We start from the raw sequence: 14657 nt of genomic DNA on the forward strand, positions 1-14657 counted from the left end.
TTAAATGAAAACACATAGTGTTACTATTTTATGTGTTTTCTATATTGTATATCGATAGATCACATTCAAACGTTATGACGCTAAATATAGAACAGTGTTAATATTCGGCAATACTATATTCCGGAACTCACCGGATAACACAGGAAAACAACCGGAAAACACCATTTTATACTGAATACCGGAAAACACACTAAATACCGGAAAATACCCTAAATAGGTAACCAGGAAACTGGCACCCTAAACAGGAAACCGGGAGCCAGTTCCTCTGTGTGCCTGGCTTAGGGTTAGGCTTAGTTTCCGGTTTATAGTATAGCCCTTCTCCGGGTTACCTATTTAGGGTGGTTTCCGGTATTTAGTGTGTTTTCCGGTATTTATTGTTTTTCCGGTGTTTTCCGGTATTCAGTATAACATGGTGTTTTCCGGTTGTTTTCCGGTATATAGTATAGCCCGTTAATATTTTAATATTTATACGCATGTGATGTCCATGTTTATAATATATATCAAATTCATGCGTTAAACACGAAACATAGAATATTTTTATAGAGAGAGAGAGAGAAATGGGGTTTAACGTCCACTCGACACAAACTAGGTCATTTCGGGACTAACGTATGGTTTAATTTTATTTCAATAATTCGCATGCGAGTACGGGTCTTTAGCAGTGGGAGGAAACCGGAGGACCCGGAGAAAACCCACAAGGTTGGACAGGCGACCCTACTCCTTGTTACGTACAACCGGGGAATCGAAACCACGCCAGTTGACTCAATGACAGACTTTATGGTACAGCGCGCACGTGCTAACCATTCAGCCACCCAACCCCCCAATATTTTTATATATCACATTAATACGTTATAATATTAAATATAGAATAGTGATAATATTTTAATATTTATACTTATGTGTTGTCCATATTTTTATATATCACGTTACAGTGTTAATATTTTAATATTTATACATATGTGTTGTTCATATTTTTATGCATCACATTCACACGTTATAACATTAAATATAGAATATTTATACTTATGTGTTGTCACATACGACGTAACACAATAAATAATGCAGTTTTGGCATTTGGCTGTTTTGGCAATTTGGCAAAACGAATGCACCGCTTATATGACGAGACAAGGTGTCTGTCCTTTTATACTGTTTTAAAGAGCATCTGCATCTATATATGTATAAGTAATACACAAAAACACATACTTATGGAAAAAACAGCTACTTATTTATTTGGGCGACGTTTCGAAGAGTATTCTCTCAACGTTATCAAGCTAATACAGTAATGCAAGAATTATGAGATCAATATATACAGAAAACTATAACAACAATTCATGAAACCATACAGGACAACAAGAAGATCAAAGGGGTTTGTATAAACATCAAACACTATGTTTCGTTGCCCAGTATACCTTTTTATGTACTTGATACATAAAATATGTGCAATATTTGTATATACATTAGTCTAACAAAGCACTATCCTTGCTTATTTTTTTTCCGATTTTAATGGTTTATCTTCAATATTTGTACATACTTTAGTCTAACAAAGCACCATTGGACATAATAATTATCCTTGTTTATTTTCCTTCTGATTTTAATGGTTATCTTTAAAATACAGATGTGGCGTCATCCTTTGATGTTGGCGTGTCATATTTCAAATAACGGTACGAGCAATATGCCAAGCGTACATTATTTATACTAGTTAAACCTTTGGACCCCTGTGTTGTAATTCATTGCAAAGCACGTGCGAGCGTCTGTATTTTAAGTTGTTAAATGGTTTCGAGCTTAAGACATTGTGTAATATATTGAAACAACAACTCGTGACGTCACTCGTGTTGTTTAATATATTACTTAAAGATACATTATGGGAGATCAGATAAAGAGCTGGTAGTTCTCACAATAATAGTTAAAAACTAGATAATGTAAAGGGAATTTGCTGAAAATTTTAGTCAATTTGATCCACCCTGAACCGAGTATATAGCGATTGAATTTTGGGCCTAGCCTCGATCATCATTACTAAGGTATGTACAATAAAAAAACATAGTCTCGATTATCCAGTTTTTGGTTTAATCAGAAGCAGCAGACCGGATTCTAATCCAGTCAATATCGCAGGCTATCGATGCCATCGAGGGGTGGTTATGGTTTGGATAAGTTAATTAATGTCTAATTAATAATTTAGATAAATTTCAGGCATAAAAAGGAACCCGCAATTGGCAGATTTAGCTCTTGCATAATGTATGTTTTTGTCTCGCTCTCGACCATTTAACCACACTTAACGACATAGGCTTGTGCAATATTGTACATATATTAGACTAACAAAAAACTATTTGATATAACAATTAACTTTGTTAAAACTGTCGAGTTGCCAATGATAAATACAATATCTTGAATATAAAACATAGCAGAATCGATCCTAAAGAGTATAATTAACTAATGTATATTGGGACTCGATTAGATAATTTCATTTATATCAACATCTATGGTAAATTTACTATATATGACAGTTAAAATGTTATCGTGTAAATGAAAATGTTATAATATTACATTGTATTATCTAATTAGTCTGGTTGCATTTTATATCAAACAATAATATATATATATAATTAAACTGTTTCTATTTGTTGATTTTGTATCATTAAATTATCGATTCCATCAGAATAATAACTGTATCAATTATAAACATACTTCTTGTTATTTAGACTGGTTTTCATTTTAGACAAAACAGTGATATATTACAAAAACAGTTCTATTGTCATATTGTCAGGAGTTTGTACGACAATAGGCAGATTTAGCTCTTGCATAATGTATGTTTAATATTACGAAATAAACAAATAGATAAAATAGATAAAAATATTTATTTACAATTATATTATGTGCCTGAAAATATACAGTATCAAATAATAACAAATAAATTTAAATGAATCCGTCACCATGGATATTCATAGCTGTCATAATTAAAATCAATCTGATTAAAACACAGAATCCTACTTTACTTCATTATTATTTTGGAGGGGTGGGGTGGGGTGGGGTGGGGTTGGGTGGTGCTTTACGATAGTATCGTTCATGACTGACAATCAAGTCCAGCTTGAGTAGGAATTAGAGGAGGAATTCGCTTTCAGGAAACTGATCAGGTTCATTTCCGGTCCCATCTAAAGCGCTGCTCACTAGATCTTTGCACGATCTGGAAAATATCTTTCTCTAGGGTTAGGGTTCGGGTTAGGTTTACAAATTACATGTCAAACGTACAAATTGAAGATGTAAAAACGGTGGATTGTGGGTAAAACTATTCTGAAGGGTTAGGGTTAGAATTGTGGGTATAAACACGGAAAGATATTTTCCAGATCGTACAAAGATCTAGTATCGTTGGTGTAATTTGGTATGACTTTAAAAGTCTGGTTTTGGTTGATATGGGAGATTAGCAATGAAATGGTTTGTTGTTTCGAGCTTTACGTTAGATGCGAGAGGAGTGCTGTAGAGAGGTTAAAAGAAATAATTACAATTAAAAAAAGCCAGAACGAAATTTCAACCCGTATTATCTAAAGGAAGGAAACACAAAATGAATATAAAAGTTCTTCAACAATTGGTAGAATAATTCGAAATCTTTCGTTGGAAAATACAAAACTACAATAATTAAAATGTAAATATATTAGGAACTTTGGTGCCATCAGATTTGCGAACAATTATCTGTATGCGGTAAAGAGTTGAGAGGTCCACTTATGGGCGGATTAAAGAGGCGTTATCACTTCCAAATAAAAATAAATGTCTTTCATATTCAAAAAACAATGGCGTCACTTATCATCAAAAACGTCAGCACTGGTCTATGTAGCCGAACTTGTGTTACATGTACACAAGTCTTGATCTCATCTAGGGATCAGTAGATCCATTTTGTCACACAATACAATATGGGATTGCCCATGGAACTATAATCCTTGAGTGGCAACTACCGCCCGATGGAACTGTAGTGAAATCAAGCCAAAATTAAAGATTAGAAATTAAATACTGTGCGAGATAAAAATAAATCAAATATAAAGAAGGCAGATGATTAAGTTTTAAGGCACATGGAAGCATCTGTTGTCGTTCCAAGAGACTGTAACATGTCATTTAGTTCTGTCTCTAAAGCCCTGATTTCTGTTTCAAGTTGCGTCATCTCCTGTTTCTGCGCTGCGTATCCTTGACTCATGGCTGAAAGCATATGAAAAAAACATTGATGTGGGATTGTGAAGTCCGTCACCAGCAGCAAGGTCGTCCGTGATGGCTCTAAAATCATTTCATGTAGGTCCCCCTCTTTCTCCAGGTTTAAAATATAAATGGGCAGATAACTCCAAGCAACATGATGGAAATATCCTTAATAATATCCTTAATACCCAAACCATTCCTAGGCTATGTATGTCTCAATAGCGTCCCCCACCCCCACCCACCCCCTCCACAATGTTCCAGTAAAAAACTTGGTGCAAAGATAATGCCTTTAGAATTTGAATTTTGAAAGCGTTGATAGCCATCAATATGATTAACAAACCTAACAAATATTATCAAGAGTTCTGTATGTTCTTCTAAAACTTTCGCAAGTTAGATCTTTTAACATTGGGGGGTTGATGGCCGAATGGATAGCGCGTGCGCGCTGTATCACAAAGTCTATCATTGGGTCAACTGTCGTATGTTTCGATTCCCCGGTTGTACGTGACAAGGAGTAGGGTCGCCTGTCCATCCTCGTGGGTTTTCTCCGGGTCCACCGGTTCCACCCCACTGCTAAAGACCCCTACGCGCAAGCGAATTTATTGAAATACAATTGAAACATACGTTAGTCCCGAAATGAGCTAGTATGTGGACGTTACCCCCCCCCCCCCTCTCTCTCTCTTTCTCGCTTAACATTTAAATGGGATAATCGTGGTTCTTTCTTATCATCCATTGATTAATCTCTGCAAACTTTTAGAAGCTATGTCAAGTCCTCTTATCTATAGATTGTACATATGGAATTGTAGATGGATTGGAGGACGCAGACATAGCAATCTGATTAAAATACACATCTATATTTCGTTTCGTTTTTTTATACTTTCGATGGCCTACACTACATGAAGATCTGACAAGTTATAGCGATAGGTCACGTCAGGGGTCAAAAGACCGACTTATGACCCTATGACGTCAGACATTTGATTAACCAATCAGCATTGATGTTACTAGTGGATTACCCACAGTTCCGTGAAAAACACGTCTAAAGCTCGCCGTAACAGACCGTTTCATTGGCTTATCCCTGACAACATTCAGAACACGATTTAAATAACAACTCTTCCAGATCCAAGTGTAGTAAAGACAAGTAAAACGAAATTTTGAACTATTAAAACGAAATTTTGAAAAATAAAAACGAAACGAAATAGGATCTGTGTTTTAACCAGATTGCTATATTTAGTGTTATAACGTATTAATGTGATATATAAAAATATGGACAACACATGCCTATAAACAGTAAGATATTAGCACTATTCCATATTAAGTGCACGAATGTTTAACGCATGAATTTGATATACATTATAAACATGGACATCACATGCGTATAAATATTGAAATATTAACACTGTTCTATATTGAGCTTCATAACGTTTGAATGTGATCTATCGATATACAATATAGAAAACACATAAAATAGTAACACTATGTGTTTTCATTTAAAAGCTCACTACAAATATATATTTTCAAAAAATCAATTCTGTTCGCCCACAAGATAATGACAGTGGGAGTATTATGTAGCGGACAGCATCAATCTGGTTAAAGCACAGATCCTATTTCGTTTCGTTTTTATTTTTCAAAATTTCGTTTTACTTGTCTTTACTACACTTGGATCTGGAAGACTTGTTATTTAACTCGTGTTCTGCTTGAAATGAGGGGTCAGCCAATCAAATGGTCTGTCGAATCGAGTGTTCGACCTTTTTTGCCCGGAACTGTGGGTAATCCACTAGTAACATCAATGCTGATTGGTTAATCAAATGTCTGGCTTCATAGGTCAAAAGTTGGTCTTTTGACCCCTGACGTGACCTATCGCTATAACGTGTCAGATCTTCATGTAGTGTAGGCCATCGAAAGTATAAAAAAACGAAACGAAATATAGATCTGTATTTTAATCAGATTGTAAATATAGAATAGCGATAATATTTTAATATTTATACGTATGTGTTGTCCATATTTTTATATATCACGTTATAGTGTTAATATTTAAATATTTATACATATGTGTTATCCATATTTTTATATATATCACGTTATAGTGTTAATATTTAACTATTTATACATATGTGTTATCCATATTTTTATATATCACGTTATAATACTAAATATAGAATAGTGATAATATCTTAATATTTATACTTATGTGTTGTCCATATTTTTGTATATCACGTTATAGTACTAAATATAGTACAGTGTTAATATTTTAATATGTATACATATGTGTTGTTCATATTTTTATGCATCACTTTCATGCGTTATAACATTAAATATAGAATATTTATACTTATGTGTTGTCACATACGACGTAACACAATAAATAACACATTTTTGGCATTTGGCGGTTTTGGCAATTTGGCAAAACGAATGCACCGCTTATATGACGAGACAAGGCGTTCTTTTAAAATTACTGTTTTAAAGAGCACCTACATCTATGTATAGGTTATTCAATTTTCTGTATAAACATCAAACACTATGTTTCATTGCCCGGTATACCTTTTTGTGTACTTGATACGGTATGTGCAATATTTGTATATACATTAGTCTAACAAAGCACTATTGGACATAAAAATTATCCTTGCTTATTTTCTTTCTGATTTTAATGGTTTATATTCAATATTTGTACATACTTTAGGCTAACAAAGCACTATTGGACATACTAATTATCCTTGTTTATTTTCTTTCTGATTTTAATGTGTTATCTTTATCTTTAAAGTACAGATGTGACGTCATCCTTTGATGTTGGCGTGTCATATTTCAAATAATGGTACGGGCAATATGCCAAGCGTGCATTATTTATACTAGTTAAACTTTTGGATCCCTGTGTTGTAATTCATTGCAAAGCACGTGCGAGTGTCTTTATTTTAAGTTGTTTAATGGTCTCGAGCTTAAGACATTGTGTAATATATTGAAACAACTCGTGACGTCACTCGTGTTGTTTCAATATATTACTTAAAGATACATTATGGGAGATCAGATAAAGAGCTGGTAGTTCTCACTATACTAGTTAAAAACTAGGTAATGTAAAAGGAATTTGCTGAAAATTTCAGTCAAATTGATCCACGCTGAACCGAGTATTTAGCGATTGAATTTTGGGCCTAGCTTCGATCATCATTACTAAAGTCTGTACGATAAAAAAAAACCATAGTCTCGATTATCCAGTTTTTGGTTTAATCAGAAGCAGCAGACCGGATTCTAATCCAGTAAATATCGCAGGCTATCGATGTCATCGAGGGATGGTTATGGTCTGGATAAGTTAATTAATGTCTAATTAATAATTTAGATAAAATTTCAGGCCTAAAGAAAGACCCCAATTGGCGGATTTTGCTCTTACATAATGTACATAAATGTTTAATGTCTCGCTCTCGACCATTTAACCACACTTAACGACCATGGGCTTGTGCAATTTTGTACATATTAGACTAACAAAAAACTATTTGATATAACAATTAAATTTGTTAATACTGTCGAGTTCGTTAAGCACTAATGACAAATACAATATCTTGAATATAAAACATAGCAGAATCGATCCTAAAGAGTATAATTAACTAATGTATATTGGGACTCGATTAGATAATTTCATTTATATCAACATCTATGACAAATTTACTACGACAATGAAAAATGTTATCGTGTAAATGAAAATGTCATAATATTACATTGTGTTATTTAATTAGTCTGGTTTCATTTTATACCAAACAATGATATATATATATAATTAAACTATTTCTATTTGTGTATTTTGTATCATTAAATTATCGATTCCATCACAATAATAACTGTATCAATTATAAACATACTTCTTGTTATTTAGACTGGTTTTCATTTTAGACAAAACAATGATATATTACAAAAACAGTTCTATTGTCATATTGTCAGGAGTTTGTACGACAATAGGCAGATTTATCTCTTGCATAATGTATGTTTAATATTACGAAATAAACAAATAGATAAAATAGATAAAAATATTTATTTACAATAATATTATGTGCCTGAAAATATACAGTATCAAATAATAACAAATATATTTAAATGAATCCGTCACCATGGATATTCATAGCTGTCAAAATTAAAATCAATCTGATTAAAACACAGAATCCTACTTTATTTCATTATTATTTTGGAGGGGTGGGGTGGGGTTGGGGTGGTGCTTTACGATAGCATCGTTCATGACTGATAATCAAGTCCAGCTTGAGTAGGTATTAGTGGAGGAAAAAGAATTCGCTTTCAGGAAACTGATCGGGGTCCTGTTTCACGAAATTTTTAACTAAAGATAAAATCCAAATTTTAGTAGATACTTAAATTTTGATTGGCTAAGCACTACAATCAGTCTAATACTATCCAATCAAATTACTAAAATTTGGATTTTATCTTAGTTAAAATTTCGTGAAACAGGCCCCAGGTTCATTTCCGGTCCCATCTAAAGCGCTGGCCACTAGATCTTTGTACGATCTGGAAAATATGTTTCTCTAGGGTTAGGGTTCGGGTTAGGTTTACAAATTACATGTTAAACGTACAAATTGAAGATCTAAAAACGGTGGATTGTGGGTAAAACTATTCTGAAGGGTTAGGGTTAGAATTGTGGGTATAAACACAGAAAGATATTTTCCAGATCGTACAAAGATCTAGTATCGTGCTGCTGCTTGTTGGTATCATTTGGTTTGACTTTAAAAGTCTGGTTTTGTTTGATATGGGAGATTAGCCAATGAAATGGTTTGTTGTTTCGAGCTTTACGCTAGATGCGTGAGGTGTGCTGTGTAGATTAAACAAAGCCAGAAAGAAATTTCAACCCGTATTATCTAAAGGAAGGAAACACAAAATGAATATAAAAGTTCTTCAACAATTGGTAGAATAATTCGAAATCTTTCGTTCAAAAATACAAAACTCCAATAATTAAAATGTACATATATTAAGAACTTCGGTGCAAAAATAGAAATTAGCTTTGAAAGCGCAATCTCGGTCTGTGACGACAACAACATAATGCGCTTGACCTTGATTAGACATCCAATTACTTGTTTCGATACTTCTAAAAGGTTTCGCAAAATTTTGTGTAGCAGAAAGGTTTTGATTGGTAGGTTGATATGGAATCTACCAATAACAATCTGTACGATACAGAAGTTGGACTATAAAGAAATGACTTAAAGCAAGAAATAAGAATAAAACGGAATGAAATAGATTGGTGGGGGGGTGGGGGGAGGGCGTGCATTCCTCTAATTTGTTGTCTCATTTCCCAGCTTAAAGTCACAAAAGTTTGAAGGCGAGTAATCTCTTGGTTTAAGGTGGAACTAAATAAATTCTGTATTTTATATGACTTTTTTAATATCAGATGCATTAAATATAAACAAACAAGAAATATTGGACAACTCTTTTAGGGAATAGGCCTACCCACAACAAGGCATCTCTGGAGTTTAATATCGTCTCCAGCGACTCTTATGTGTTTCCGCCTTCAGATTTGCGAACAATTATCGGTATGGTAAAGAGTTGAGAGGGTCACTTATGGGCGGATTAAAGAGGAGTTATCACTCCCAAATAAAAATAAACGTCTTTCATTGTATCTAACACTAAATTCAAAATAACAATGACGTCACTTATCATCATAAACGTCAGCACAAGTCTTGATCTCAGCCATGGATCAGTAGATCTATTTCTTCACACAATACAATCTGAGGTTGCCCGATGGAACTGTAGTGAAATCAAGCCAAAATTAAAAATTAGAAAATAATTACTGTGCGAGATAAAAGTAAACCAAATATAAAGAAGGCAGATGATTAAGTTTTAAGGCACATGGAAGCATCTGTTGTCGTTCCAAGAGACTGTAACATGTCATTTAGTTCTGTCTCTAAAGCCCTGATTTCTGTTTCAAGTTGCGTCATCTCTTGTTTCTGCGCAGCGTATTCCTGACTCATGGCTGAAAGTATATGAAAAAAAAACATTGATGTGGGATTGTCAGGTTCGCCACCAGCAGCAAGGTCGTCCGTGATGGCTCTAAAATCATTTCACGTAGGTCCCCCTCTTTCTCCAGATTTAAAATATAAACGGGCAGATAACTCCAAGCATCATGATCAAAATATTCTTAATACTATCCTTAATACCCAAACCATTCCTAGGCTATGTATGTCTCAATAGCGCCCCTCCCCCACCCGCCTTCCTCTACAATGTTCCAGTAAAAATGTTGATGGAAAGATAACTCCGCGAAATGCCTTTAGGATTTGAATTTTGAAAGCGTTGATAGCGATCACTCTAATGAACATACCTACCAAATATTATCAAGAATTCTGTAGGTTGTTCTAAAACTTTCGCAAATTAGATCTTTTAACATTTGGGGGTTGGATGGCCGAATGGATAGCGTGTGTGCGCTGTATCACAAGGTCTGTCATTGAGTCAACTGGCGTTGTACGTGACAAGGAGTAGGGTCACCTTTCCATCCTCGTGGCTTTTCTCCGGGTCCTCCGGTTTCCGCCCACTGCTAAAGACCCCTACGCGCAAGCGAATGTATTTAAATTAAATTGAACCATATGTTCGTTCCGAAATTACCTAGTTTGGGGCGTTGGGAGCGGCGGCCCCGGTCATACATTTCAGTGTGGGGGCGACCAACTGGATAATCGAACTTAATTGATAGGGCTGATTTCCATTTTTGAATGTAAATCGATTAAAAAGTTTGTTTCGTCTGTTTTTACAAAATTTAATGTTGTCCATTCAAATTTTTCTGAAAACTATCTAGGGGGCATACCCGGGTATAACCAAACCCCCGCACCCACGGTGTAATGAGGAGAGAGAGAGAGAGGGAGGTCATTTCGGTACTAACATATGGTTTAATTTTTTTTTCAATAATTCGCTTGCGCGTAGGGGTCTTTAGCAGTGCGAGGAAACCGGAGGACCAGAGAAAACCCACGAGGTTGGGCAGGCGACCACGGCGTATCACAGACATATTTGATTATGATGCACAATATGTTAGTCTCTAAATAACTTAGTGTTAACCTATCTCTAGTGATAGCAAATAAATTCCTAACCGGTTGCTTGGAAAAAAATTACCAATAACATTACGCTGTCGTTTTGTTATGTGACATCAAAACTCGTGAACTCGGGATGCAAGAAAACCGATGTAAACGAATATACGCCGTCCAAGGCCTTTGTTTTACGGTGAATGGCTTAGTCAACGAACTGCTTTTTCCAGTATAAATTTGGTATCTACAGTATACGCGATATTACACACTGATCAGCCGTGAATATTCGTTATAAAGGCCGCCACAATCACTGATAAGGATGACATTGATGCGACTTAATGAGCCACAAATATTAACATTTTTCCTGCGACAAAATTCTAAAACATTTTATTTATGTATTAGAACAATAAATAAAGTCGTTTGAAGTATTTGTGGGTAAAAATTATTTCCTATTTAGTGTAAATGGGTATTAAAATGAGTAAAAGGCACCATTTTGTCCGAACCAGTAAGTTCTTATGTAAACAATGCAAGCGCCATTGAGCCAATGATTGACGCCGCGTGATGTGACGTCAGGTGTTGAAGGCAGTCATCTTTTACAGAGATATTAGAAGACTTTCGTATTCCTCTGTGAAACAGATTGGCGTCAACGAACAAATTTTTTCCAGTAGAAATTGGTATCTACAGTATACACGATATTATTGGCATACGTCATAATTACCTGTTAAATCTGCTATTTGTTCAGCTGTAGCAAGATCTGATTTTATGGACTCTAACTCTGTATTAGTATTCTGTAGATCTGTTACAGCCTGACTAGTCGTTTTATTAGTCACTGCCTGGGTTAAACTCGCCTGGATCTCTCCATAGTCTGATTGGCTCTGAAATAGATATAAAATAGATATGGAATGCGTCAGCAGCCAGTCGTAAAAATAGACTCACGACTCACCAAAAACAGGATAAAACTGAATAAGAGTAATGCGGAGGTTTAAAAATTAAGTCTTTTTGCCCAGGATATTCCGGATTATTAGATTTTCATAATCCTCGCCTGGATAAAACTAGAGATTACTTACCGCGAGGAGAACATTAGCCCAGTTTAAAATCAACCAATTTTTGGCAAAATCTTCTTTAGTTAATCGAGTAGTTGGAGGAAGGGAGTTTCGCGATGGTTTGGAACACGTTTTGTACCCCTTTGCAGCTTTGAAAAGCTTACATAACATAATGTATATCGAAACCTGGGCACTTCGGAGAAATATCTTAAAATCACTACCGTTTCTAAGGCTTCTGCTTTGGCAAGTGCTTCTGCTGCAAGGCTTCTGGCTGATGATACTTGGCTGTTTTTCTCTTGGAAACACTTGGTAACGGTTGCTATGAAACTCTGTACATTCGTCACATCCGCTGTTGTAGTTGTTACCAGACTTCTCACTTGGTTGACTTTTGTTGAAGACTGAAAATAAAATTCAATGAACTTTACCAATTTATTTTCTAATAACAAATTGATGACTGGTAACAAGAATGATATTTTCAATATTCAGTCTCTTATTATCTGATGTTGTGCTCGAGACAGAGTAGACTGACTCTTTTCGGCGCGCCTATTACTACATTGCTATGGGACCGACAATTTTCTCTTGTAATGTCCAAGCGTAACTATTAGAAAAACTAATTTCTATACTTGCATTTGTGGGTCTTTCTGTACAGGTCAAAGAATGTCAGGTAGGAGTATATCAAACCAATTTGGTTTAATTTGTTAATACAATGTAATGTAAATTATCCTAATATTATCAGCAATTAGATTAATAATCATTTTGAAAATAATTCGAATTACCAGGCTATTGCTACATCTATAGCTTTATATACTATCAATATACTACAACTAGACCATTCTGTACTACCAGTATCAATGGACCACGACTAGCCCATTCTATACTACCAGTATGAATGGACTACAACTACACCATTCTATACTACTAGTATCAATGGACTACAGGCCATTCCGTACTACCAGTATCAATGGACTATCACTACAACTAGAGCATTCTATACTACCAGTATCAATGGACTACAACTAGACCATTCTATACTGCCAGTATCAATGGACTATCACTACAACTAGAGGGAACTCAAGCTGGGGATTACCAATGCCAATGTATTGTGGGTTTACAAGCATACTAAGTGATTGGGAACAAATGTCAATGCCCTAATTCTAAACCTGATTTGATCAGTATTCTGTTTAGTTTGATATACGTTCACAATGGCCAGAGGGTGAGATCTAATCTATTTCTAATTCTTTCTATGCAATATACTTACCGCCCCTGGCTGAGTATACAATATAAATTTTTATTATTTTTTTAAAACAAAAACAGGTCACTGATAATTTATACAGCATATTAAGAAAATGATGAGACTTTATAAACATGTAAACAAAAATAACAACAACTTATTTACTGATGGCCAATCGCCAAGCTGATTAAAACACAGATCCTATTTCGTTTCGTTTTTTATAGTTCAAAATTTCGTTTTACTTGTCTTCACAACACTAAGATTTTGAAGAGTTGTTATATAACCCGCGTTCTGGTTGATGAGAGAGATTATCCAATGAAACGGTCTATTACTGTGATTTCTTGGCGTGCGGTGCACGGAACTGTGGGTAAACCACTAGAAACGTCAACGCTGATTAATTAATCAATGTCTGACGTAATGTTGTCAATATTCGCTCGTATTAACCCCGACGCGACCTTCAACTGCAACCGGTCAGATCTTCATGTAGTATAGGCCATTAAAAGTATAAAAAAAACGAAACGAAATATAGATCTGTATTTTAATCCGATTGGCCAATCACAGACCTTGAACTGGATAGTTTTCTTGTATATAATCAGTTAAATTACTATATGTCATTGAAATGTTTTATTATTTTTGGAGTAAATGATGTCTATAGATTTATAATTAAATTATTCAGAGTTTTTATAATAAGAACGTAAAGGAATCTACCTGGGAAAGGGCTTGATATATCGTTGTATTATGGGTATCAGCCTGGACTTTCAGTGTGGTAGCATTAGATCTTAATGTATTAGCATCATCTATACTTTTTTGGATACCCGTCACTTCATTTAACGCTAATCTTGAATCCTCTCTGAAAAAAAGAATCACAAAAGCATACTGCTAACTGCCCGTACACAACAACCATTTGCTAACTTTTGGAATAATGAGTGATTAACTAGTTATGCGCAAACTAGTTAACTTTGAGCAAACTATTTAACTATGCGCAAACTAGTTTAGAATACAATGAACTGGGAGTTGGCCGAGGTAGTTCCTCGGGGGGGGGGGGGGGGGGGCTGGGGCGGGCGGGGGATGTCAGCGCGTTTCCCTATATGAACCGTGGTCCATCTTTATACACAATGTTATGCACGTGAAAGAACCCCTGAAAGTTGGAAGAATAAGTGGAATCGCGGGTGTCCGGAAACATATTTTGCTCTACATGGCTTGTGGCGTCTTCATAAAGCCCATTTTGGA

General features: G+C 35.1%; 1 protein-coding gene across 1 annotated transcript in view; it reads right to left on the minus strand.

Moving 5' to 3' along the window:
* Positions 1-8162: 8162 nt before the first annotated feature.
* Positions 8163-14657, minus strand: part of LOC126814485 (laminin-like protein epi-1) — a 37432-nt gene continuing 30937 nt past the window's right edge. The window contains exons 27-30 of the mRNA XM_050539656.2: positions 14136-14277; positions 12418-12594; positions 11872-12028; positions 8163-10117 (exon numbers count right to left, since the gene is read on the minus strand). Coding sequence (XP_050395613.2) covers positions 9978-10117; positions 11872-12028; positions 12418-12594; positions 14136-14277 — 616 coding nt within the window. The 3' untranslated portion in view covers positions 8163-9977. The remainder of the gene's footprint in view (positions 10118-11871; positions 12029-12417; positions 12595-14135; positions 14278-14657) is intronic.

This window comes from Patella vulgata, chromosome 1 (assembly GCF_932274485.2).
Source record: "Patella vulgata chromosome 1, xgPatVulg1.2, whole genome shotgun sequence".
Taxonomy (NCBI): Eukaryota; Metazoa; Mollusca; class Gastropoda; family Patellidae; genus Patella; species Patella vulgata.